Raw genomic sequence first — 25,889 nt, 5'->3', positions numbered from 1 at the left:
CTAAAATGGGGAGAAGTATGTCCATAATTAAGCGCTGCTCTGCCTTCTTTACAACACTATCAACAAGGCAGGTCCTACAGGCCCTAGTTTTGTCACACCTGGACTACTGTTCAGTCGTGTGGTCAGGTGGCACAAAGAGGGACTTGGGAAAATTGCAGTTGGCTCAGAACAGGGCAGCACAGCTGGCCCTTAAAAGTACACGGAGAGCTAACATTAATGACATGCATGTCAGTCTCTCCTTGCTCAAAGTGGAAGAGAGATTGACTTCATCACTACTTGTTTTTGTAAGAGGTGTTGACAAGCTGAATGTGCCGAGCAGTCTGTTTAAACTACTATCACACAGCTCGGAAACCCATGCATACCCCACAAGACATGCCACCAGAGGTCTCTTCACAGCCTCCAAGTCCAGAACAGACTATGGGAGGCGCACAGTACTACATAGAGCCATGACTACATGGAACTCTATTCCACATCAGGTAACTGATGCAAGCAGTAGAATCACATTTTTTAAAAACAGGTTTTAAAAACTTCTGGAACAACGGGGACTGTGAAGAGTCACACACAAGGGTATAGACACATGCATACGCACACATTGTGATATTGTTGTATTAAACATTTTGTATTGTAGATATGTAGTGGTGTAATAATGATATATGATGTACTGTTTTATATTTTGTTTTATATGTAATGTAAGTGCTTTAATATGTTTGGACCCCATGAAGAGTAGCTGCTGACTTGGCAGGAGCTAATGGGGATCCATAATAAACCCCAGGAAGAGTAGCTGCTGACTTGGCAGGAACTAATGGGGATCCATAATAAACCCCAGGAAGAGTAGCTGCTGCCTTGGCAGGAACTAATGGGGATCCATAATAAACCCCAGGAAGAGTAGCTGCTGACTTGGCAGGAACTAATGGGGATCCATAATAAACACCAGGAAGAGTAGCTGCTGACTTGGCAGGAACTAATGGGGATCCATAATAAACACCAGGAAGAGTAGCTGCTGACTTGGCAGGAGCTAATGGGGATCCATAATAAACCCCAGGAAGAGTAGCTGCTGCCTTGGCAGGAACTAATGGGGATCCATAATAAACCCCAGGAAGAGTAGCTGCTGCCTTGGCAGGAACTAATGGGGATCCATAATAAACCCCAGGAAGAGTAGCTGCTGCCTTGGCAGGAACTAATGGGGATCCATAATAAACCCCAGGAAGAGTAGCTGCTGCCTTGGCAGGAACTAATGGGGATCCATAATAAACCCCAGGAAGAGTAGCTGCTGCCTTGGCAGGAACTAATGGGGATCCATAATAAACCCCAGGAAGAGTAGCTGCTGCCTTGGCAGGAACTAATGGGGATCCATAATAAACCCCAGGAAGAGTAGCTGCTGCCTTGGCAGGAACTAATGGGGATCCATAATAAACCCCAGGAAGAGTAGCTGCTGACTTGGCAGGAACTAATGGGGATCCATAATAAACCCCAGGAAGAGTAGCTGCTGACTTGGCAGGAACTAATGGGGATCCATAATAAACCCCAGGAAGAGTAGCTGCTGACTTGGCAGGAACTAATGGGGATCCATAATAAACCCCAGGAACAGTAGCTGCTGCCTTGGCAGGAACTAATGGGGATCCATAATAAACCCCAGGAAGAGTAGCTGCTGACTTGGCAGGAACTAATGGGGATCCATAATAAACCCCAGGAAGAGTAGCTGCTGACTTGGCAGGAACTAATGGGGATCCATAATAAATACAAATACAAAAAATCTGAGCTATCTGATTTGGCCAGTGGTAGGCCTATAGGTGCACTTGATTTGCTCTCTGGGCCTGCCGGTTAAGCGGTTCAAAATGGGGACACTTTGTCTTCCCGGTGCTAGGGCTGCTGAATCAAGTGCACCTACCACCAACAAAGCGAAAACGAATACAAATACTAGGAACACAAGGCTCTATCGTTGGGTTTTTTACAGAAATGTTTGGTGATGGGTTAGGAATGTCTTGGAGATGGACCAGTCAATCCCGATCGACCGGTTGGTGACCACTGATGTAATACTGCCCAGTGAGGGTTATCCCCCATGGTTTTACATGTTAACAGTCTTATTGAATGTTGAATGACAGTGGCCATGTGATAAGGATCAAATGAAGGAATGTGTGTGTGTGTGTGTGTTTGTCGGTATGTTTGTGAGACAGTTTGTGTGTGTTTCTCTTGTTTGTTTATGTGTGTGTGTGTGTGTGTGTGTGTGTTTCTGTCTTTGTGTTTCTCTGTTTGTTTCCAAGACCGTGTGTGAAGTCATACCCATAAAATGTGTCTGTCTTATCAAATAGTCTCAAGGTGGTAGGTAGGTAGGTAGACCAGTCCAACCAGTACAGAACCACAGGACCCAGTTAGGTCAAATTACTTAGAAATATGAAGTTCCCCCTCTGGTGGTTTAAAAGGAGACCCACAGACAGACTGACCTCCCCTGTTGCCAAGTCCCAGGCTTTCTCTGGGTGGGTTCCAAATGGCACCCTTTTCCCTACATAGTGAACTACGGGCCATGGTCAAAAGTAGTGCACTACATGGGGAACAGGGGTGCCATTTGGGGACGTAGCTTCTGTCTACTGCCCAATTACCTGACGATGTTAAAACTGCTGGTCCGTGCTCTGTTCTAGAACAATTTAAATGTTCTACCTGATATGCCCCACATTTCCTTAAGGAAGGAAGCAGTTAGACACTGACCAAATGAAAAGTATTAATTTCAGCTTTGTATTTGGAACAGTGTCGAACTATGAGCTGCCATAGAAATGCCTCTTTGCAAACTAGAAAGGGTAATTTTCCTGAAGAAAGATTGTGTGACTTGCTCCTGCTGGCATATTAGACTTCTTGCCTTTCAGCAATTTGTCTTGGTTGTCATACTGAGGGAGAAATGGAGATTGCCACTGAGAACTTAATATGTTGGTATTAGCCAAGGGCAATAGCTTCCTTAACAACAGTCTCTACTCCCTCCCTCCCTGTTCCCAGGTATGTTTGTGACTCTGAAGCTGCTCTGATTTGATAGATTATATATCATATTCCCTGTTCCCAGATCTGTGGGTTACCCCGAAGCTGCTCTGATTTTGATTGATCATATATCATATTCCCTGTTCCCAGGTCTGTGGGTGACTCTGAAGCTGCTTCCAGGTGATATCCATCAGATCAGGAAGGACTTCCCTCACCTGGTTGACCGTTCTACAGCCGTAGCCCGCAAGATGGGCTTCCCAGAGATCATCATGCCAGGTAATATCATGATCCTTTCAGAGATCATCATGCCAGGTAGTATCATGATCCTTTCAGAGATCATCATGCCAGGTAGTATCATGATCCTTTCAGAGATCATCATGCCAGGTAGTATCATGATCCTTTCAGAGATCATCATGCCAGGTAGTATCATGATCCTTTCAGAGATCATCATGCCAGGTAGTATCATGATCCTTTCAGAGATCATCATGCCAGGTAGTATCATGATCCTTTCAGAGATCATCATGCCAGGTAGTATCATGATCCTTTCAGAGATCATCATGCCAGGTAGTATCATGATCCTTTCAGAGATCATCATGCCAGGTAATATCATGATCCTTTCAGAGATCATCATGCCAGGTAGTATCATGATCCTTTCAGAGATCATCATGCCAGGTAATATCATGATCCTTTCAGAGATCATCATGCCAGGTAGTATCATGATCCTTTCAGAGATCATCATGCCAGGTAATATCATGATCCTTCCCAGAGATCATCATGCCGGGTAATATCATGATCCTTTCAGAGATCATCATGCCGGGTAGTATCATGATCCTTTCAGAGATCATCATGCCGGGTAGTATCATGATCCTTTCAGAGATCATCATGCCGGGTAATATCATGATCCTTTCAGAGATCATCATGCCGGGTAGTATCATGATCCTTTCAGAGATCATCATGCCGGGTAATATCATGATCCTTTCAGAGATCATCATGCCGGGTAATATCATGATCCTTTCAGAGATCATCATGCCGGGTAATATCATGCCCCCTTTCCACTGTGAGATTTACTCCGGTGTTGGGTCCTAAAGACTCTATCTGGTTCCTACTGTGACTTGGGGCCACTGGGGCCAGATTGGGACTTTAGACAGGGCTTTATCCATTTATCAAATCATTATTACTATCTCAATGACTAAGTTGGTTAAATAAAGGCCATATAGATAAATACATCCCTTTCCTGCCTCTGAAACTTAAAATTATGTACTGAAAGTATATGAAGTCATTTTGGGCGGTTTTCTGACTTTCTGGCCCATGTGCAACAGTCATTTCTTTCTGATCCATCATTCATTGACTTCAATGGGAGCCGTATGTGAAAATCCACATTATGCATGTAGGTCTGAAGTCAGAACACGTCCCTTTGTCAGTGAGGTGTGTGTCCTCATTAGCCCTGTCTGTGTTTCCCCTTAGGTGATGTGCGTAACGATATCTACGTAACCCTGGTCCAGGGAGAGTTTGATAAAGGCAGCAAGTCCACCCCCAAGAATGTAGAGGTCACCATGACAGTCTACGACGAGGACGGAAAGAAACTGGAGGTATTGAGAGACACGCACGCACGCACACACAGGACGGAAAGAAAGTGGAGGTACTGACTAACGAATGGGTGTTAGTCTCACTGCTTTTTAGATCTTGTTCTGTCCACGTCGTGGTCCATTTTCTAGAGGTTTGACGTGGTGTAGTGCAGCTCTCACTGGGGAAAGTTCTGTCCACGTCGTGGTCCATTTTCTAGAGGTTTGACGTGGTGTAGTTCAGCTCTCACTGGGGAAAGCCAAAGCCTGTGATTAAGAGGGCTGACCGGACCTGACTGCTATTTCTCAATTATTGGGTATCAGCTTACTGTAGTCCACCAATTCAAAAAAATATATACTTTCAAACTGAAATTGCCCTGATTGTTTGTGAACAGCAGACAAATGACTATCCTTCTTTAACCGGTCTCCTCCCCTTCATCTACACTGATTTGAAGTGGATTTAACAAGTGACATCAATAAGGGATCATAGCTTTCACCTGGATTGTATTCGGCGCATGTGTCAAATACAATTTGATTTGATTTACCGGGATCGTCTGTCATGGAAAGAGCAGGTGTTGCTACTGTTTTGTCCACTCAGTGAATAACATCGTAAAACTACCAATGCTTCAGTGTTGCACAGTGCTTGCCAGCAGGCTCAGCCCAACCCATCTCATCATCACCACGACAGACACTTCAAGGCTGCTTCATTTGCATATAAATCACAGACACAGACACACTTCAGAGCTGCTTCATTTGCGTATAATCATGGTGCGTGTCTCCAACATCTCTTCCAGAGTCTGGGCTGAGCTAGGCGGTAGAGGCTAGGGCCTAATCATTGCCACATGCTGTGTTTTTCCTCCAATCTGGAACTAAATGCATAATTTGCTGCAGCTGAGGCTGATGACTCTCTATGCTGCTGATCTCTTGCTTCCCCAATAGGAGGAAGTCTCATCTTCTCATCCAGGATATCATCTCTTCTTTCTCACACCACATCCCTCCAATCTCTCTGGGGCTGGAGGAGTGGAATCAGGAGCCTGAAACTCTGCTGCCCAGACCCCCCCCCCACACACCTCTCTTCACCCCCCCCCCCCCCCCCCCCCCCCCAAGTCTCATATCTTCTATTGTAATACAGACATTTTCATCCTTTAGACCCATTAGCTCCCTGCAACACAGAGGTGGAGAAATCATCCTCAGAGCCCTCCCTTCATTAGATACAGTGAGGGGGAAAAAGTATTTGATCCCCTGCTGATTTTGTACGTTTGCCCACTGACAAAGACATGATAAGTCTATAATTTTAATGGTAGGTTTAATTTAACAGTGAGAGACAGAATAACAAAACAAAAAAAATCCAGAAAAACGAATGTCAAAAATGTTATAAATTGATTTGCATTTTAATGAGGGAAATAAGTATTTGACCCCTTAGTACTTAGTACTTGGTGGCAAAACCCTTGTTGGCAATCACAGAGGTCAGACGTTTCTTGTAGTTGGCCACCAGGTTTGCACACATCTCAGGAGGGATTTTGTCCCACTCCTCTTTGCAGATCTTCTCCAAGTCATTAAGGTTTCGAGGCTGACGTTTGGTAACTCGAACCTTCAGCTCCCTCCACAGATTTTCTATGGGATTAAGGTCTGGAGACTGGCTAGGCCACTGGGAGCCAGAAATCTTTCTGATTGAGAGGGGGTCAAATACTTATTTCCCTCATTTAAAATGCAAATCAATTTATAACATTTTCGACCTGCGTTTTTCTGGATTTTGTTGTTGTTATTCTGTCTCTCACTGTTCAAATAAACCTACCATTAAAATTATAGATTGATCATTTGTTTGTCAGTGGGCAAACGTACAAAATCAGCAGGGGATCAAATACTTGTTCTCCCCACTGTATTTAACCAGATGGGTTAGAGAGAAGAGGAATGAACAGAAGATAGAGGGAGAAAGGATCTGCCGAGGCATTGATTAAGACCGTATTGTCCTAGTAGTGAAGGAGCTTCCAGGTTCTCACTCCAGGTGTAACTTTACAAGACTCTTTTCTCTCTCTCATCTCACTGACTCCTCCCCGGGGAAGGCTTTGATTTAGACAGTGGTGGAAAAAGTACCCAATTGTCATACTTGAGGAAAAGTAAAGAAACCTCAATAGAAAATGACTCAAGTAAAAGTCACCCAGTAAATTTCTACTTTAAAAAAAAATTCTAAAAGTATTTGTTTTAAAATATACTTATCAAAAGTAATTGTAATTACTAAAACATACTTAAGTATCAAAAGTAAAAATAAAAGTATAAATAATTTCAAATTCCTTATATTAGGCAAACCAGACAGCAACATTTTCTTGTTTTTTTTTTAATTTATGGATATCCAGGGGCACATTCCAACATTCAGACATAATTTACAAACGAAGCACGTGTTCTCTTGATAAGTGTGATAATTGGACCATTTTCCTGTCCTGCTAAGCATTGAAAATGTAACGAGTACGTTTGGGTGTCAAGGAAAATGTATGGAGTAATAATAATAATAATATAATATGCCATTTAGCAGACGCTTTTATCCAAAGCGACTTACAGTCATGCGTGCATACATTTTTGTGTATGGGTGGTCCCGGGGATCGAACCCACTACCTTGGCGTTACAAGCGCCGTGCTCTACCAGCTGAGCTACAGAGGACCACAGTAAAAAGTACAATATTTTCTTTTGGAATGTAGTGAAGTAAAAGTAGTCAAAAATCTAAATAGTAAAGTACAGATACCCCCCTCCCCCCAAAACTCCTTAAGTAGTACTTTAAAGTATTTTTACTTAAGTACTTTACACCACCGGATTTAGATTGGCTGAACGGTGCTCTCAGCAGGTTGTAATTGGTTTAGAGCAGGGATGGGCATCTTTGATGGTGGTGGGGGCCACAAAAAAACTGAACTCATCATGAGGGGCCGCAGTGGCTCATGGGTCTGCGTACCCACATCCATACACCCCTTTGACTTTGCCATGGGGCAGAGAGAAAAACTTGCAGTTTTACACTGACCCCCCCAGTGGTTTACAGCGAGACCCTGACCCCCCCCCCCCCCCCAGTGGTTTACAGTAAGGTCCTGACCCCCCAGTGGTTTACAGTGAGGACCTGACCCCCCAGTGGTTTACAGTGAGGACCTGACCCCCCAGTGGTTTACAGTGAGGACCTGACCCCCCCAGTGGTTTACAGCGAGACCCTGACCCCCCCCCCCCCCCCCCCCCAGTGGTTTACAGTGAGGTCCTGACCCCCCCAGTGGTTTACAGCGAGGACCTGACCCCCCAGTGGTTTACAGTGAGGACCTGACCCCCCCAGTGGTTTACAGCGAGACCCTGACCCCCCCCCCCCCCCAGTGGTTTACAGCGAGACCCTGACCCCCCCAGTGGTTTACAGCGAGGACCTGACCCCCCAGTGGTTTACAGTGAGGACCTGACCCCCCCAGTGGTTTACAGCGAGACCCTGACCCCCCAGTGGTTTACAGTGAGGACCTGACCCCCCCAGTGGTTTACAGTGAGGACCTGACCCCCCAGTGGTTTACAGGGATCCGCTACGGGAAGCTAATGACCTGTCTGGACCTGTAGCACCAGCTGGTCTCTCCAGCAACACACACACACACACACACACACACACACACACACACACACACACACTGCAGCAGCAAAGGCAGTAGTGCTCAATTTAATATTTAATTAGTCATATATTTCTAATTAAGCAGGGTGTTTTCTGGGGAGTTACGGTTGGTTGAATAGACAGGCTGGCTGGAGTTCATGCTTTATATTAACACAGCCTTAGCATTAAGACAGCCCAATGAGGATATATGGAGGTTGTGCTATTTAATGTGAAAACATACTACATGTGCTTTACGGTGTGCTCTCAAAGTAATGATAATGCCAGGGACATAATTAGGATAGCAACCACATGAGTCTGTCATTTTGAATAGAAATACTTTATGGTTCAGCCCATATCCATACTATACTCATATATGTACATGTTGTCCTGTGTTGTGTTGTCCTGTGTTGTGTTGGCCTGTGTTGTGTTGTCCTGTGTTGTACTGTGTTGTCCTGTCCTGTGGTGTGTTGTCCTGTGGTGTTGTCCTGTGTTGTGTTGTGTTGTCCTGTACTGTGTTGTCCTGTGGTGTGTTGTCCTGTGGTGTGTTGTCCTGTGGTGTGTTGTCCTGTGTTGTGTTGTGTTGTTGTCCTGTGTTGTGTTGTGTTGTCCTGTCCTGTGTTGTGTTGTCCTGTGTTGTGTTGTTGTCCTGTGTTGTGTTGTCCTGTGTTGTGTTGTGTTGTATTGTGTTGTCCTGTCTTGTGTTGTGTTGTCTTGTGTTCTGTGTTGTCCTGTGTTGTGTTGTGTTGTGTTGTCCTGTGTTGTATTGTGTTGTATTGTCCTGTGTTGTGTTGTCTTGTGTTGTCCTGTGTTGTGTTGTGTTGTCCTGTGTTGTGTTGGCCTGTGTTGTGTTGGCCTGTGTTGTGTTGGCCTGTGTTGTGGTGTTGTCCTGTGTTGTGTTGTGTTGTCTTGTTGTTGTGTTGTTGTCTTGTCTTGTGTTGTCCTGTGTTGTGTTGTGTTGTCCTGTGTTGTGTTGTGTTGTCCTGTGTTGTGTTGTGTTGTCCTGTGTTGTGTTGTCCTGTGTTGTGTTGTGTTGTCCTGTGTTGTGTTGTTGTCCTGTGTTGTGTTGTTGTCCTGTGTTGTGTTGTGTTGTCCTGTGTTGTGTTGTGTTGTCCTGTGTTGTGTTGTCCTGTGTTGTGTTGTCCTGTGTTGTGTTGTCCTGTGTTGTGTTGTCCTGTGTTGTGTTGTCCTGTCCTGTGTTGTGTTGTCCTGTGTTGTGTTGTGTTGTCCTGTGTTGTGTTGTCCTGTGTTTTATGTGTTGTCCTGTGTTATCGTCAGAGTAATCAATCACCTTCATCACTCACTCATCTCCTGCTCGTGGTCCTCTGTAACTCAGTAGAGCATGGCTCTTGGTCCTCTGTAACTCAGTAGGTAGAGAATGGCTCTTGGTCCTCTGTAACTCAGTAGAGCATGGCTCTTGGTCCTCTGTAACTCAGTAGCGCATGGCTCTTGGTCCTCTGTAACTCAGTTAGTAGAGCATGGCTCTGGGTCCTCTGTAACTCAGTAGAGCATGGCTCTTGGTCCTCTGTAACTCAGTAGAGCATGGCTCTTGGTCCTCTGTAACTCAGTAGAGCATGGCTCTTGGTCCTCTGTAACTCAGTTGGTAGAGCATGGCTCTTGGTCCTCTGTAACTCAGTAGAGCATGGCTCTTGGTCCTCTGTAACTCAGTAGAGCATGGCTCTTGGTCCTCTGTAACTCAGTAGAGCATGGCTCTTGGTCCTCTGTAACTCAGTTGGTAGAGCATGGCTCTTGGTCCTCTGTAACTCAGTAGGTAGAGCATGGCTCTTGGTCCTCTGTAATTCAGTAGGTAGAGCATGGCTCTTGGTCCTCTGTAACTCAGTAGAGCATGGCTCTTGGTCCTCTGTAACTCAGTAGAGCATGGCTCTTGATCCTCTGTAACTCAGTTGGTAGAGCATGGCTCTTGGTCCTCTGTAACTCAGTAGAGCATGGCTCTTGGTCCTCTGTAACTCAGTTGGTAGAGCATGGCTCTTGGTCCTCTGGAACTCAGTAGAGCATGGCTCTTGGTCCTCTGTAACTCAGTAGAGCATGGCTCTGGGTCCTCTGTAACTCAGTAGAGCATGGCTCTTGGTCCTCTGTAACTCAGTTGGTAGAGCATGGCTCTTGGTCCTCTGTAACTCAGTAGAGCATGGCTCTTGGTCCTCTGTAACTCAGTTAGTAGAGCATGGCTCTTGGTCCTCTGTAACTCAGTTGGTAGAGCATGGCTCTTGGTCCTCTGTAACTCAGTTAGTAGAGCATGGCTCTTGGTCCTCTGTAACTCAGTTAGTAGAGCATGGCTCTTGGTCCTCTGTAACTCAGTAGAGCATGGCTCTTGGTCCTCTGTAACTCAGTTGGTAGAGCATGGCTCTTGGTCCTCTGTAACTCAGTTAGTAGAGCATGGCTCTTGGTCCTCTGTAACTCAGTTAGTAGAGCATGGCTCTTGGTCCTCTGTAACTCAGTTAGTAGAGCATGGCTCTTGGTCCTCTGTAACTCAGTTAGTAGAGCATGGCTCTTGGTCCTCTGTAACTCAGTAGAGCATGGCTCTTGGTCCTCTGTAACTCAGTTGGTAGAGCATGGCTCTTGGTCCTCTGTAACTCAGTTAGTAGAGCATGGCTCTTGGTCCTCTGTAACTCAGTTAGTAGAGCATGGCTCTTGGTCCTCTGTAACTCAGTTGGTAGAGCATGGCTCTTGGTCCTCTATAACTCAGTTGGTAGAGAATGGCTCTTGGTCCTCTGTAACTCAGTAGAGCATGGCTCTTGGTCCTCTGTAACTCAGTAGAGCATGGCTCTTGGTCCTCTGTAACTCAGTAGAGCATGGCTCTTGGTCCTCTGTAACTCAGTTGGTAGAGCATGGCTCTTGGTCCTCTGTAACTCAGTAGAGCATGGCTCTTGGTCCTCTGTAACTCAGTAGAGCATGGCTCTTGGTCCTCTGTAACTCAGTAGAGCATGGCTCTTGGTCCTCTGTAACTCAGTAGAGCATGGCTCTTGGTCCTCTGTAACTCAGTAGAGCATGGCTCTTGGTCCTCTGTAACTCAGTAGAGCATGGCTCTTGGTCCTCTGTAACTCAGTAGAGCATGGCTCTTGGTCCTCTGTAACTCAGTAGAGCATGGCACTTGGTCCTCTGTAACTCAGTTGGTAGAGCATGGCTCTTGGTCCTCTGTAACTCAGTTGGTAGAGCATGGCTCTTGGTCCTCTGTAACTCAGTTAGTAGAGCATGGCTCTTGGTCCTCTGTAACTCAGTTAGTAGAGCATGGCTCTTGGTCCTCTGTAACTCAGTAGAGAATGGCTCTTGGTCCTCTGTAACTCAGTAGAGCATGGCTCTTGGTCCTCTGTAACTCAGTTAGTAGAGCATGGCTCTTGGTCCTCTGTAACTCAGTAGAGCATGGCTCTTGGTCCTCTGTAACTCAGTAGAGCATGGCTCTTGGTCCTCTGTAACTCAGTAGAGCATGACTCTTGGTCCTCTGTAACTCAGTAGAGCATGGCTCTTGGTCCTCTGTAACTCAGTTGGTAGAGCATGGCTTTTGGTCCTCTGTAACTCAGTAGAGCATGGCTCTTGGTCCTCTGTAATTCAGTAGAGCATGGCTCTTGGTCCTCTGTAACTTAGTAGAGCATGGCTCTTGGTCCTCTGTAACTCAGTTGGTAGAGCATGGCTCTTGGTCCTCTGTAACTCAGTTGGTAGAGCATGGCTCTTGGTCCTCTGTAACTCAGTAGAGCATGGCTCTTGGTCCTCTGTAACTCAGTAGAGCATGGCTCTTGGTCCTCTGTAACTCAGTTGGTAGAGCATGGCTCTTGGTCCTCTGTAACTCAGTAGAGCATGGCTCTTGGTCCTCTGTAACTCAGTAGAGAATGGCTCTTGGTCCTCTGTAACTCAGTTGGTAGAGCATGGCTTTTGGTCCTCTGTAACTCAGTAGAGAATGGCTCTTGGTCCTCTGTAACTCAGTAGAGCATGGCTCTTGGTCCTCTGTAACTCAGTAGAGCATGGCTCTTGGTCCTCTGTAACTCAGTCAGTAGAGCATGGCTCTTACAGGATAGTGGTTTGATTCCAGGGACCACCCGTATGTAAAATGTATGCATGGATAACTTTAAGTAGCTTTGGATTAAAGCATCTGCTAAATGGTATATAATAATATTATTATTATATTCAAATACCTTCTCCATATCCACCTCTCTCTCTGGTTCAGAATGTGATGTACCCTGGTGCTGGAGACGAGGACATCTTGGAGTACCAGTCTGTCATCTACTACCAGGTCAAACAGCCACGCTGGTTTGAAACCATCAAGGTTAGTCTGTCTGTACCCTTGTGTGTTTGTGAGTGTGTGTGTGTGTGTGTGTGCATGTGTGTACTTTAATTTGAGATGCATTGAGTTCCATTGAGCTGCCTGTCTCCTGCCTTACTGTTTAACCTCAAGGTTGCCATCCCAATTGAAGACGTGAACCGAAGCCACCTGCGATTCACCTTCCGTCACCGGTCATCTCAAGAATGTAAGTACAAATATGAATGTTTTTAAGGTCTTTAATTACTTTATTTAATAGAAAGAGAGAGGATGACAGTGAGGAAAGATAGAGGATGACAGTAGGGAAATATAGAGAGAGGATGACAAGGAGGATGACAGTGGGGAAAGATAGAGAGAGGATGACAGAGGGGAAAGATTGAGAGAGGATGACAGAGAGGAAATATAGAGAGAGGATGACAGGAAGGATGACAGTGAGGAAAGATGGAGAGAGGATGACAGAGAGGATGACGGTGAGGAAAGATAGAGAGAGGATGACAGAGAGGCAATATAGAGAGAGGATGACAGTAAGGATGACAGTGAGGAAAGATGGAGAGAGGATGACAGAGAGGATGACAGTGAGGAAAGATAGAGAGAGGATGACAGAGAGGATGACGGTGAGGAAAGATAGAGAGAGGATGACAGAGAGGAAATATAGAGAGAGGATGACAGGGAGGATGACAGTGAGGAAATATAGAGAGAGGATGACAGAGAGGATGACAGTGAGGAAATATAGAGAGAGGATGACAGAGTGGATGACAGTGAGGAAATATATAGAGAGGATGACAATTCATAACTTAAACCGCTACACCACCCTAGTCCACGAGCACAAATATACATTCATACAATTATTCAGACAATTAATTCATAAATAGTAAGCAATTGGCTCCCAATCTGTCCCCAGTTGTCCAAGCCCAGCAGACTGGGTCCTGGCCATACGTCCTGGCCCGATGTCCTGGCCCGATGTCCTGGCACTCATAGGGTATAGGGGGCCATTTAGGACACAAGCCCTGCTCATAATAATTACTTTGAGGTTCACCCTGTGTCACTTTAATTGTGAAATGAAATTCCCCTACGTAAATGAGCTTCATGTTATTCTGTTGGGACGGCTGTCTGTCTGTCAGTGGGCCCAGGCTGGGAGAATAAAATGCCTGGAACAACTCATTTGTGTGTTGGGGAAGGCGTCCGCCTGGCTGAAGGGACTCCATTATAAATGTATTTATTTATTTTTGGTAGTGTTTGTAATGTTTTGGGTGTGGACCAGGGCTAAGGAAGCCTTTCCTGGCAGCCTTGTTGCTGCTCCATCTGCTCGCCACATGGTGTAGTATCGGTTAGCCCAGCCAAGAGGGGCTGGTGGAGTAAAGGGCATGAGTTAGCGGAGAGCGGGCCGGCCGTATGCAAAACTATCAATTAGCAGGTCCAGACAGCCTGGACTGGGGTTGTCTGTCTGAACCGTGCTGTAGTCAGGGTGACGCTCTCCATCCTCTCCTCCTAGCAACGACACACACACACACAGTTGTGGGCTTCAGCAAAGACAAATCCTCTAGCACTGTTTACTTCTCAGTCACTCTGCCAGCCAGCCAGTCACTCTGCCAGCCAGTCAGTCACTTAGCCAGCCAGCCAGTCACTCACTCACTCACTCACTCACTCACTCACTCACTCACTCACTCACTCACTCACTCACTCACTCACTCACTCACTCACTCACTCACTCACTCACTCACTCAGCCAGCCAGCCAGCCACTCACTCAGCCAGCCAGTCACTCACTCACTCACTCACTCACTCACTCACTCACTCACTCACTCACTCACTCACTCACTCACTCACTCACTCACTCACTCACTCACTCACTCACTCACTCACTCACTCACTCACTCACTCACTCACTCACTCAGCCAGCCAGCCAGCCAGCCAGCCACTCACTCACTCACTCACTCACTCACTCAGCCAGCCAGTCACTCTGCCAGCCAGCCAGTCACTCTGCCAGCCAGCCAGTCACTCTGCCAGCCAGCCAGTCACTCTGCCAGCCAGTCAGACAGTCCAAAGTTTTGAGAATGACACCAGTATTGGTCTTCACAAAGTTTGCTGCTTCAGTGTTATGAGATATTTTTGTCAGATGTTACTATGGTATACTGAAGTATAATTACAAGCATTTATGCAAAGTTTATGCAAAGAGTCAATATTTGCAGTGTTGACCCTTCTTTTTCAAGACCTCTGCAATCCGCCCTGGCATGCTGTCAATTCACTTCTGGGCCACATCCTGACTGATGGCAGCCCATTCTTGCATAATCAATGCTTGGAGTTTGTCAGAATTTGATGGTTTTTGTTTGTCCACCCGCCTCTTGAGGATCGACCACAAGTTCTCAATGGGATTAAGGTCTGGGGAGTTTCCTGGCCATGGACCCAAAATGTCGATATTTTGTTCCCCGAGCCACTTAGTTATCACTTTTGCCTTATGGCAAGGTGCTCCATCATGCTGGAAAAGGCATTGGTCGTCACCAAACTGTTCTTGGATGGTTGGGAGAAGTTGCTCTCAGAGGATGTGTTGGTACCATTCTTTATTCATGGCTGCGTTCTTAGGCAAAATTGTGAGTGAGCCCACTCCCTTGGCTGAGAAGCAACCCCACACATGAATGGTCTCAGGATGCTTTACTGTTGGCATGACACAGGACTGATGGTAGCGCTCACCTTGTCTTCTCTGGACAAGGTGTTTTCCGGATGCCCCAAACAATCGGAAAGGGGATTCATCAGAGAAAATGACTTTACCCCAGTCCTCAGCAGTCCAATCCCTGTACCTTTTGCAGAATATCAGTCTGTCCCTGATGTTTTTCCTGGAGAGAAGTGGCTTCTTTGCTGCCCTTCTTGACACCAGGCCTTCCTCCAAAAGTTTTTGCCTCACTGTGCATGCAGATGCACTCACACCTGCCTGCTGCCATTCCTGAACAAGCTCTGCACTGGTGGTGCCCCGATCCCACAGCTGAATCAACTTTAGGAGACGGTCCTGGCGCTTGCTGGACTTTCTTGGGCGCCCTGACGCCTTCTTCACATCAATTGAACCTCTCTCCTTGAAGTTCTTGATGATCCGATAAATGGTTGATATAGGTGCAATCTTACTAGCAACAATATCCTTGCCTGTGAAGCCCTTTTTGGGCAAAGCAATGATGACGGCACATGTTTTCTTGCAGGTAACCATGGTTAACATAGGAAGAACAATGATTTCAAGCACCACCCTCCTTTTAAAGCTTCCAGTCTGTTACAGTGAGGGAAAAACATATTTGATCCCCTGCTGATTTTGTACGTTTGCCCACTGACAAAGAAATGATCAGTCTATAATTTTAATGGTAGGTTTATTTGAACAGTGAGAGACAGAATAACAACAAAAAAATCCAGAAAAACGCATGTCAAAAATGTTATAAATTGATTTGCATTTTAATGAGGGAAATAAGTATTTGACCCCCTCTCAATCAGAAAGATTTCTGGCTCCCAGGTGTCTTTTATACAGATAACGAGCTGAGATTAGGAGCACACTTTTAAAGGGAGTGCTCCTAATATCAGCTTGTTACCTGTATAAAAGACACCTGTCCACAGAAGCAATCAATCAATCAGATTCCAAACTCTCCACCATGGCCAAGACCAAAGAGCTCTCCAAGGATGTCAGGGACAAGATTGTAGACCTACAAAAGGCTGGAATGGGCTACAAGACCATCGCCAATTAGCTTGGTGAGAAGGTGACAACAGTTGGTGTGATTATTCGCAAATGGAAGAAACACAAAAGAACTGTGAATCTCCCTCGGCCTGGGGCTCCATGCAAGATCTCACCTCGTGGAGTTGCAATGATCATGAGAACGGTGAGGAATCAGCCCAGAACTACACGGGAGGATCTTGTCAATGATCTCAAGGCAGCTGGGACCATAGTCACCAAGAAAACAATTGGTAGCACACTACGCCGTGAAGGACTGAAATCCTGCAGTGCCCGCAAGGTCCCCCTGCTCAAGAAATCATATATACAGGGCCGTCTGAAGTTTGCCAATGAACATCTGAATGATTCAGAGGAGAACTGGGTGAAAGTGTTGTGGTCAGATGAGACCAAAATCGAGCTCTTTGGCATCAACTCAACTCGCCGTGTTTGGAGGAGGAGGAATGCTGCCTATGACCCCAAGAACACCATCCCCACCGTCAAACATGGAGGTGGAAACATTATGCTTTGGGGATGTTTTTCTGCTAAGGGGACAGGACAACTTCACTGCATCAAAGGGACGATGGACGGGGCCATGTACCGTCAAATCTTGGGTGAGAACCTCCTTCCCTCAGCCAGGACATTGAAAATGGGTTGTGGATGGGTATTCCAGCATGACAATGACCCAAAGCACACGGCCAAGGCAACAAAGGAGTGGCTCAAGAAGAAGCACATTAAGGTCCTGGAGTGGCCTAGCCAGTCTCCAGACCTTAACCCCATAGAAAATCTGTGGAGGGAGCTGAAGGTTCGAGTTGCCAAACGTCAGGCTCGAAACCTTAATGACTTGGAGAAGATCTGCAAAGAGTAGTGGGACAAAATCCCTCCTGAGATGTGTGCAAACCTGGTGGCCAACTACAAGAAATGTCTGACCTCTGTGATTGCCAACAAGGGTTTTGCCACCAAGTACTAAGTCATGTTTTGCAGAGGGGTCAAATACTTATTTCCCTAATTAAAATGTAAATCAATTTATAACGTTTTTGACATGCGTTTTTCTGGATTTTCTTGTTGTTATTCTGTCTCTCACTGTTCAAAGTTTTTATTTTTTATTTTTTTTGTCATTTAGCAGACGCTCTTATCCAGAGCAATTTACAGGAGCAATTAGGGTTAAGTGTCTTGCTCAAGGGCACATCGACAGATTTTTCACCTAGTCTGCTCGGGGATTAGAACCAGCGACCTTTCGTTTACTGGCACAACGCTCTTTACCACTAAGCTACCTGCCGCCCCATTAAAATTATAGACTGATCATGTCTTTGTCAGTGGGCAAACGTACAAAATCAGCAGGGGATCAAATACTTTTTTCCCCTCACTGTATTCTAACTCAATCAGCATGTTTCTGGTCTCTCAAACTGAAGCCCTTTATCTGTGATTCTGTGCTTGTATCTGATTGAAGTCCTTACATAGTGAATAATCTCCTCTCCGGATTCTGCAGCATGCATACAAACAGTAGTCCCCCCCTCTATCTATATATTCTCTGTCCATCCATCCAACCATTGGTTGTCGTCCACTCCAGCGAGCAGAGAGATTATCCACAGCGCCAGGCTACGGGCAGAAAACCAATAAGTGGATTTATGCAGGTAGAATGCACCAGGTACTCGGATGAATCACGCCTGCACATCACGTACATTTTAGCTTGTTGATCTGGGGATGGTGATGTATACGGTCCTATCCGACGCTAAGCTTACGGGACACAGCCATAACTCTCCTCTTTAAATAGGACCCACACTGAGGCTTCCGTCCCAAATGCTGCCCAGTTCTCTATGTAGTGCACATAGTGTAGGGCTCTGGTCAAAGTATGCAGTGTGCTGACATCATTCTCCCTGGGATATTGTAGCAAAGATGTAAATGATCTCTGCCATATGGTAGCTAACAACTTCAGGTTATTGGACCCATGTGTGTTCTGACTGAGGATGGGATAGTGTTTGACCCATATGTGTTCTGACTGAGGATGGGATAGTGTATGACCCATATGTGTTCTGACTGAGGATGGGATAGTGTTTGACCCATATGTGTTCTGACTGAGGATGGGATAGTGTTTGACCCATATGTGTTCTGACTGAGGATGGGATTGTGTATGACCCATATGTGTTCTGACTGAGGATGGGATAGTGTTTGACCCATATGTGTTCTGACTGAGGATGGGATAGTGTATGACCCATATGTGTTCTGACTGAGGATGGGATAGTGTTTGACCCATATGTGTTCTGACTAATGCTGGGATAGTGTTTGTATGACCCATACAGTGCATTCGGAAAGTATTCAGACCCCTTGACTATTTCCAAATTTTGTTACGTTACAGCCTTATTCTAAAAGTGATTAAATTACATGTTTTCCTCATCAATCTACACACAATACCCCATAATGACAATCAAAAATGTTGCAAATGTATTTAACAAAAGAAGCAGAAATACCTTATTTACATAAGTATTCAGACCCTTTGCTATGAGACTCGAAATTCAGCTCAGCTGCATCCTGTTTCCAATGATCATCCTTGAGATGTTTCTACAACTTGATTGGAGTCCACCTGTGGTAAATACAATTGATTGGACATGATTTGGAAAGGCACACACCTGTCTATACAAGGTCCCACAGTTGACAGTGCATGTCAGAGCAAAAACCAAGCCATGAGGTCGAAGGAATTGTCCAAAAGCTCCAAGACAGGATTGTGTCGAGGCACAGATCTGGGGAAGGGTACCAAAAAATGTCTGCAGCATTGAAGGTCCCCGAGAACACTGGTCTCCATTCTTAAATGGAAGAAGATTGGAACCACCAAGACTCTTCCTAGAGCTGGCCGCCCGGCCAAACTGAGCAATCGGGGGAGAACGGCCTTGGTCAGGGAGGTGACCAAGAACACGATGGTCACTCTAACAGAGCTCCAGAGTTCCTCTGTGGAGATGGGAGAACCTTCCAGAAGGAAACAGGTTTCCCTCAAGAATATCCCTGTATTTAGCGCCATCCATCATTCCTTCAATTCTGACCAGTTTCTCAGTCCCTGCTGATGGAAAAACATCCCCACAGCATGATGCTGCCACCACCATGCTTCACTGTGGGGTTGGTGTTCTCGGGGTGATGAGAGGTGTTGGGTTTGCGCCAGACATAGCGTTTTCCTTGATGGCCAAAAAGCTCAATTTTAGTCTCATCTGACCAGAGTATCTTCTTCCATATGTTTGGGGAGTCTCCCACATGCCTTTTGGCGAACACCAAACGTGTTTGCTTATTTTTTCCTTTAAGCAATGGCTTTTTTCTGACCACTCTTCCGTAAAGCCCAGCTCTGTGGAGTGTACGGCTTAAAGTGGTCCTATGGACAGATACTCCAATCGCCGCTGTGGAGCTTTGCAGCTCCTTCAGGGTTATCTTTGGTCTCTTTGTTGCCTATCTGATTAATGCCCTCCTTGCCTGGTCCGTGAGTTTTGGTGGGAGGCCCTCTCTTGGCAGGTTTGTTGTGTTGCCATAGTCTTTCAATTTTTTTAATAATGCATTTAATGGTGCACCGTGGGATGTTCAACATTTCTGATATTTTTATATAACCCAACCCTGATCTGTACTTCTCCACAACTTTGTCCCTGACCTGTTTGGAGAGCTCCTTGGTTTTCATGGTGCCGCTTGCTTGGTGGTGCCCCTTGCTTAGTGGACTTTATTTAACTAATTATGTGACTTCTGAAGGTAATTGGTTGCACCAGATATTATTTAGGGGCTTCATAGCAAAGGGGGCGAATACATATGCACGCACCACTTTTCAGTTATTTCTTTTGGTTGAATATTTTGAAAGACATATTTTTTTTCATTTCACTTCACCAATTTTGACTATTTTGTGTATGTCCATTTACATGAAATCCAAATAAAAATACATTTAAATTACAGGTTGTAATGCAACAAAATAGGAAAAATGCCAAGGGGGATGAATACTTTTGCAAGGCACTGTAAATGTGATATTTCAGTTTCTGATTTTTAATAGATTTACAAAAATGTCTAAAACCTGTTTTTGCTTTGTTATTATTGGGTATTGTGTGTAGATTGATGAGGGGGAAAAAAAACAATTTAATCAATTTTAGAATAAGGCTGTAACGTAACAAAATGTGGAAAAAGTCAAGGGGTCTGAATACTTTCGGAATGCACTGTATGTTTTCTGACAGACAGCCAGTTAGAGCCCACTGAACCAGACAGCTAGTTAGAGCCCAGGCCCACTGAACCAGACAGCCAGTTAGAGCCCAGGCCCACTGAACCAGACAGCCGGTTAGAGCCAGGCCACTGAACCAGACAGCCAGTTAGAGCCCAGGCCCCACTGAACCAGACAACCGGTTAGAGCCCAGCCCATAGAGCCCAGGCCCACTGAACCAGACAGCCGTTAGAGCCCAGCCCACTGAACCAGACAGCCGTTAGAGCCCAGGCCCACTGAACCAGACAGCCGGTTAGAGCCCAGGCCCACTGAACCAGACAGCCGGGGTTAGAGCCCAGGCCCACTGAACCATGATGGTGGATTATGAAGCTTTGGCTCTTCTCTTTGTTATGGAGCTCTAACTGGTTGTCTGGTTCAGTGGGCCTGGGCTCTAACCGGCTGTCTGGTTCAGTGGGCCTGGGCTCTAACCGGCTGTCTGGTTCAGTGGGCCTGGGCTCTAACCGGCTGTCTGGTTCAGTGGGCCTGGGCTCTAACCGGCTGTCTGGTTCAGTGGGCCTGGGCTCTAACTAGCTGTCTGGTTCAGTGGGCCTGGGCTCTAACCGGTTGTCTGGTTCAGTGGGCCTGGGCTCTAACTGGCTGTCTGGTTCAGTGGGCCTGGGCTCTAACCGGCTGTCTGGTTCAGTGGGCCTGGGCTCTAACTGGCTGTCTGGTTCAGTGGGCCTGGGCTCTAACTAGCTGTCTGGTTCAGTGGGCCTGGGCTCTAACTGGCTGTCTGGTTCAGTGGGCCTGGGCTCTAACCGGCTGTCTGGTTCAGTGGGCCTGGGCTCTAACCGGTTGTCTGGTTCAGTGGGCCTGGGCTCTAACTGGCTGTCTGGTTCAGTGGGCCTGGGCTCTAACCGGCTGTCTGGTTCAGTGGGCCTGGGCTCTAACTGGCTGTCTGGTTCAGTGGGCCTGGGCTCTAACTGGCTGTCTGGTTCAGTGGGCCTGGGCTCTAACTGGTTGTCTGGTTCAGTGGGCCTGGGCTCTAACTGGCTGTCTGGTTCAGTGGGCCTGGGCTCTAACTGGCTGTCTGGTTCAGTGGGCCTGGGCTCTAACTGGCTGCCTGGTTCAGTGGGCCTGGGCTCTAACTGGCTGTCTGGTTCAGTGGGCCTGGGCTCTAACTGGCTGTCTGGTTCAGTGGGCCTGGGCTCTAACTGGCTGTCTGGTTCAGTGGGCCTGGGCTCTAACTGGCTGTCTGGTTCAGTGGGCCTGGGCTCTAACTGGCTGCCTGGTTCAGTGGGCCTGGGCTCTAACTGGCTGTCTGGTTCAGTGGGCCTGGGCTCTAACTAGCTGTCTGGTTCAGTGGGCCTGGGCTCTAACTGGCTGTCTGGTTCAGTGGGCCTGGGCTCTAACCGGCTGTCTGGTTCAGTGGGCCTGGGCTCTAACCGGTTGTCTGGTTCAGTGGGCCTGGGCTCTAACTGGCTGTCTGGTTCAGTGGGCCTGGGCTCTAACCGGCTGTCTGGTTCAGTGGGCCTGGGCTCTAACTGGCTGTCTGGTTCAGTGGGCCTGGGCTCTAACTGGCTGTCTGGTTCAGTGGGCCTGGGCTCTAACTGGTTGTCTGGTTCAGTGGGCCTGGGCTCTAACTGGCTGTCTGGTTCAGTGGGCCTGGGCTCTAACTGGCTGTCTGGTTCAGTGGGCCTGGGCTCTAACTGGCTGCCTGGTTCAGTGGGCCTGGGCTCTAACTGGCTGTCTGGTTCAGTGGGCCTGGGCTCTAACTGGCTGTCTGGTTCAGTGGGCCTGGGCTCTAACTGGCTGTCTGGTTCAGTGGGCCTGGGCTCTAACTGGCTGTCTGGTTCAGTGGGCCTGGGCTCTAACTGGCTGCCTGGTTCAGTGGGCCTGGGCTCTAACTGGCTGCCTGGTTCAGTGGGCCTGGGCTCTAACTGGCTGTCTGGTTCAGTGGGCCTGGGCTCTAACTGGCTGTCTGGTTCAGTGGGCCTGGGCTCTAACTGGCTGTCTGGTTCAGTGGGCCTGGGCTCTAACCGGCTGTCTGGTTCAGTGGGCCTGGGCTCTAACCGGCTGTCTGGTTCAGTGGGCCTGGGCTCTAACTGGCTGTTGACAGCTGAGATATGCTACTTTAGCCTCAGCCCTGCTACCCTGGCCCTGTTCTGTGGGTCCCTCCAAAGGCCTTGAGACACTAATGACCAGTGATGGGCTTGTGCTCCTGAGTGGCGCAGCGGTCTAAGGCACTGCATCTCAGTGCTTGAGGCGTCACTACAGACCCCCTGGTTCGATTCCAGGCTGTATCACAACCGGCCGTGATTGGGAGTACCATAGGGCGGCACACAATTGGCCCAGCGTCGTTCGGGTTTGGCCGGTGTAGGCCGTCATTGAAAATAAGAATTAGTTCTTAACTGACTTGCTTAGTTAAATAAAGGTTAAAAAATAAAATAAAATAAAAAGCCCATTCCCAGCCCCCAGCCAAGCACTAGCCCCCCCATACCCAGCCCTCAGCCAAGCCCCAGCCCCCCCATACCCAGCCCCCAGCCCCCCGATACCCAGCCCCCAGCCCCCCCATACCCAGCCCCCAGCCAAGCCCCAGCCCCCCCATACCCAGCCCCCAGCCCAGCCCATGTCCAACTTCGCTGCCTATCCAGTTAAAACACCACCTCCTCTGTATCCCCTCCTCTGCCTGCAGCCAAAGACAAATCAGAGAAGATATTCGCCCTGTCGTTTGTGAAGCTGATGAGGTACGATGGGACAACACTGAGGGACGGAGAGCACGATCTCATCGTATACAAGGTAGGTCATATAACACGATCTCATCGTATACATGGTAGGTCATATAACACGATCTCATTGTATACAAGGTAGGTCATATAACACAATCTCATTGTATACAAGGTAGGTCATATAACACGATCTCATTGTGTACAAGGTAGGTCATATAACACGATCTCATTGTATACAAGGTAGGTCATATAACACAATCTCATCGTATACAAGGTAGGTCATATAACACGATCTCATTGTATACAAGGTAGGTCATATAACACCATCTCATTGTATACAAGGTAGGTCATATAACACCATCTCATTGTATACAAGGTAGGTCATATAACACGATCTCATTGTATACAAGGTAGGTCATATAACACAATCTCATCGTATACAAGGTAGGTCATATAACACGATCTCATCGTATACAAGGTAGGTCATATAACACGATCTCATCGTATACATGGTAGGTCATATAACACGATCTCATTGTATACAGGGTAGGTAATATAACACGATCTCATTGTATACAAGGTAGGTCATATAACACAATCTCATTGTATACAAGGTAGGTCATATAACACGATCTCATTGTGTACAAGGTAGGTCATATAACACGATCTCATTGTATACAAGGTAGGTCATATAACACGATCTCATTGTGTACAAGGTAGGTCATATAACACAATCTCATCGTATACAAGGTAGGTCATATAACACGATCTCATTGTATACAAGGTAGGTCATATAACACCATCTCATTGTATACAAGGTAGGTCATATAACACCATCTCATTGTATACAAGGTAGGTAATATAACACGATCTCATCGTATACAAGGTAGGTCATATAACACGATCTCATTGTATACAAGGTAGGTCATATAACACGATCTCATTGTATACAAGGTAGGTCATATAACACGATCTCATTGTATACAGGGTAGGTCATATAACACGATCTCATTGTATACAGGGTAGGTCATATAACACGATCTCTTCGTATACAAGGTACCTCTCTCTCTACCTCTCTCTCTACCTCTCTCTCTACCGCTATCTCTACCTCTCTCTCTACCTCTCTCTCTACCTCTCTCTCTACCGCTCTCTCTACCTCTCTCTCTACCGCTCTCTCTACCTCTCTCTCTTCCGCTCTCTCTACCTCTTTCTCTACCTCTCTCTACCTCTCTCTCCCTTCCTCCGACTGGCTGCCTGCTGGGTCGGTCCAAGCTCCTCTCCTCCTCTTCTGACCACAATAAGAGATGAGCCGTTCGGGTGGGAACAGTATTTCTCCTCTGTCTCGCTCTCTCTCTCTCTATATTCAAGGGACTTTATTGGCATGGGAAACACATGTTTACATTGCCAAAGCAAGTGAAATGGATAAACAAAAGTGAAATAAAACAGTAAATATTACCCTCAAGTTCCAAAAGAATAGAGAAATTTCAAATGTTGTATTATGTCTATATACAGTCTTGTAACGATGGAATTTGTATTTGTGGTCCTGGCAACTGGACCTTTTTTGGAACACCATTATTTTTGTCTTACTGGGATTTACTGTCAGGGCCCAGGTCTGACAGAATCTGTGCAGAAGATCTAGGTGCTGCTGTCGGCCCTCCTTGGTTGGTGACAGAAGCACCAGATCAGCAAACAGTAGACATTTTGACTTCAGATTCTAGTAGGGTGAGGCCTCTCTCGCTCTCTCTCTCTCTGCCTCTCTCTACTGCTCTCTCGCCTTCTCTCTGCCTCTCTCTCTCTCTGCCTCTCTCTCTCTGCCTCTCTCTCTCTGCCTCTCTCTCTCTGCCTGTTTCTCTCTCTGCCTCTCTCTCTCTGCCTGTTTCTCTCTCTGCCTCTCTCTCTCTGCCTGTTTCTCTCTCTGCCTCTCTCTACCTCTCTCTCTGCCTGCCTCTACCTCTCTCTCTGCATGTCTCTCTCTGCCTGTCTCTCTCTTTCTGGCTGTCTCGCTCTCTGCCTGTCTCTCTCTCTGCCTGTCTCTCTCTCTGCCTCTCTCTCTGCCTGCCTCTACCTCTCTCTCTGCATGTCTCTCTCTGCTTGTCTCTCTCTCTGCCTGTCTCTCTCTCTGCCTGTCTCTCTCTGCCTGTCTCTCTCTGCCTGTCTCTCTCTCTGCCTGTCTCTCTCTCTGCCTGTTTCTCTCTCTGCCTGTATCTCTGTCTACCTGTATCTCTCTCTGCATGTCTCTCTCTCTTCATGTCTCTCTCTCTGCATGTCTCTCTCTGCCTGTCTCTCTGTCTGCCTGTCTCTCTCTGCCTCTCTCTCTCTCTCTCTCTGTCTCTCGCTCTCTCTCACAGCTCTACTAATAAGATCTTAACAACCTCCTATAGTCCCATGTATTTAGCCCAACTCAACCCCCACTGCCGAAATCAAATTCCTTTCATTTAAAAGCCTCGTATAATGATGCCTTGTGTTACTTGCTCCTATTCATGTTAATTAAAAAGTTGATCCAGGAAAAACTATTCTAATCAGACGTCTTGACTCTTGCCTTTGTAGCCGTTGAAGTTGTCAGTCATGAAGACGCCTACTGGAAGAGTATTCAGTTTCACAGACTGCATAATGTTTGATGGAGAAAACTGCTCATGAATCTATAGTCGATACTTTTGAATACTGTGTATCCTCTAAAGAATATCCACAGGATTATAAGGTGTTTCACTGTTATCATAGAGATCCATAGGGATTCTATATGTAATGATATTCTTCTCATTAGCTTCTCTCCCTTAGAGATGCATTCAATGTCTATTTACTTCTATGTTCCATCTCTCCCAGGCGGAGGCTAAGAAGCTGGAGGACTCGTCTCTGTACCTGAACCTGCCTGCTACCAAGGTGGAGCTGGAGGAGAAGGGTTTGTCCACTACAGGGAAGGGCACACACAACCTGGGGAACTGCAC

The 25,889-nt window shown here is 46.8% G+C and overlaps 1 protein-coding gene across 1 annotated transcript in view; it reads left to right on the top strand.

Annotated features, from left to right (window-relative positions):
- The window catches only part of LOC311123942 (dedicator of cytokinesis protein 1-like), a gene marked incomplete at both ends in the record, with an annotated part of 47,274 nt that extends 21,390 nt beyond the window's left edge, over positions 1-25,884 (top strand). Inside the window, 6 exons of the mRNA XM_084198157.1 lie at positions 3,115-3,240; positions 4,429-4,553; positions 12,299-12,397; positions 12,527-12,599; positions 22,914-23,017; positions 25,768-25,884. Coding sequence (XP_084054283.1) covers positions 3,115-3,240; positions 4,429-4,553; positions 12,299-12,397; positions 12,527-12,599; positions 22,914-23,017; positions 25,768-25,884 — 644 coding nt within the window. The remainder of the gene's footprint in view (positions 1-3,114; positions 3,241-4,428; positions 4,554-12,298; positions 12,398-12,526; positions 12,600-22,913; positions 23,018-25,767) is intronic.
- Between the last annotated feature and the right edge of the window lie 5 nt (positions 25,885-25,889).

Source organism: Coregonus lavaretus (genome assembly GCF_964263955.1).
Source record: "Coregonus lavaretus genome assembly, contig: HAP1_SCAFFOLD_4673, whole genome shotgun sequence".
Classification (NCBI taxonomy): Eukaryota; Metazoa; Chordata; class Actinopteri; order Salmoniformes; family Salmonidae; genus Coregonus; species Coregonus lavaretus.
This window is presented reverse-complemented; position numbering and strand designations above follow the sequence as displayed.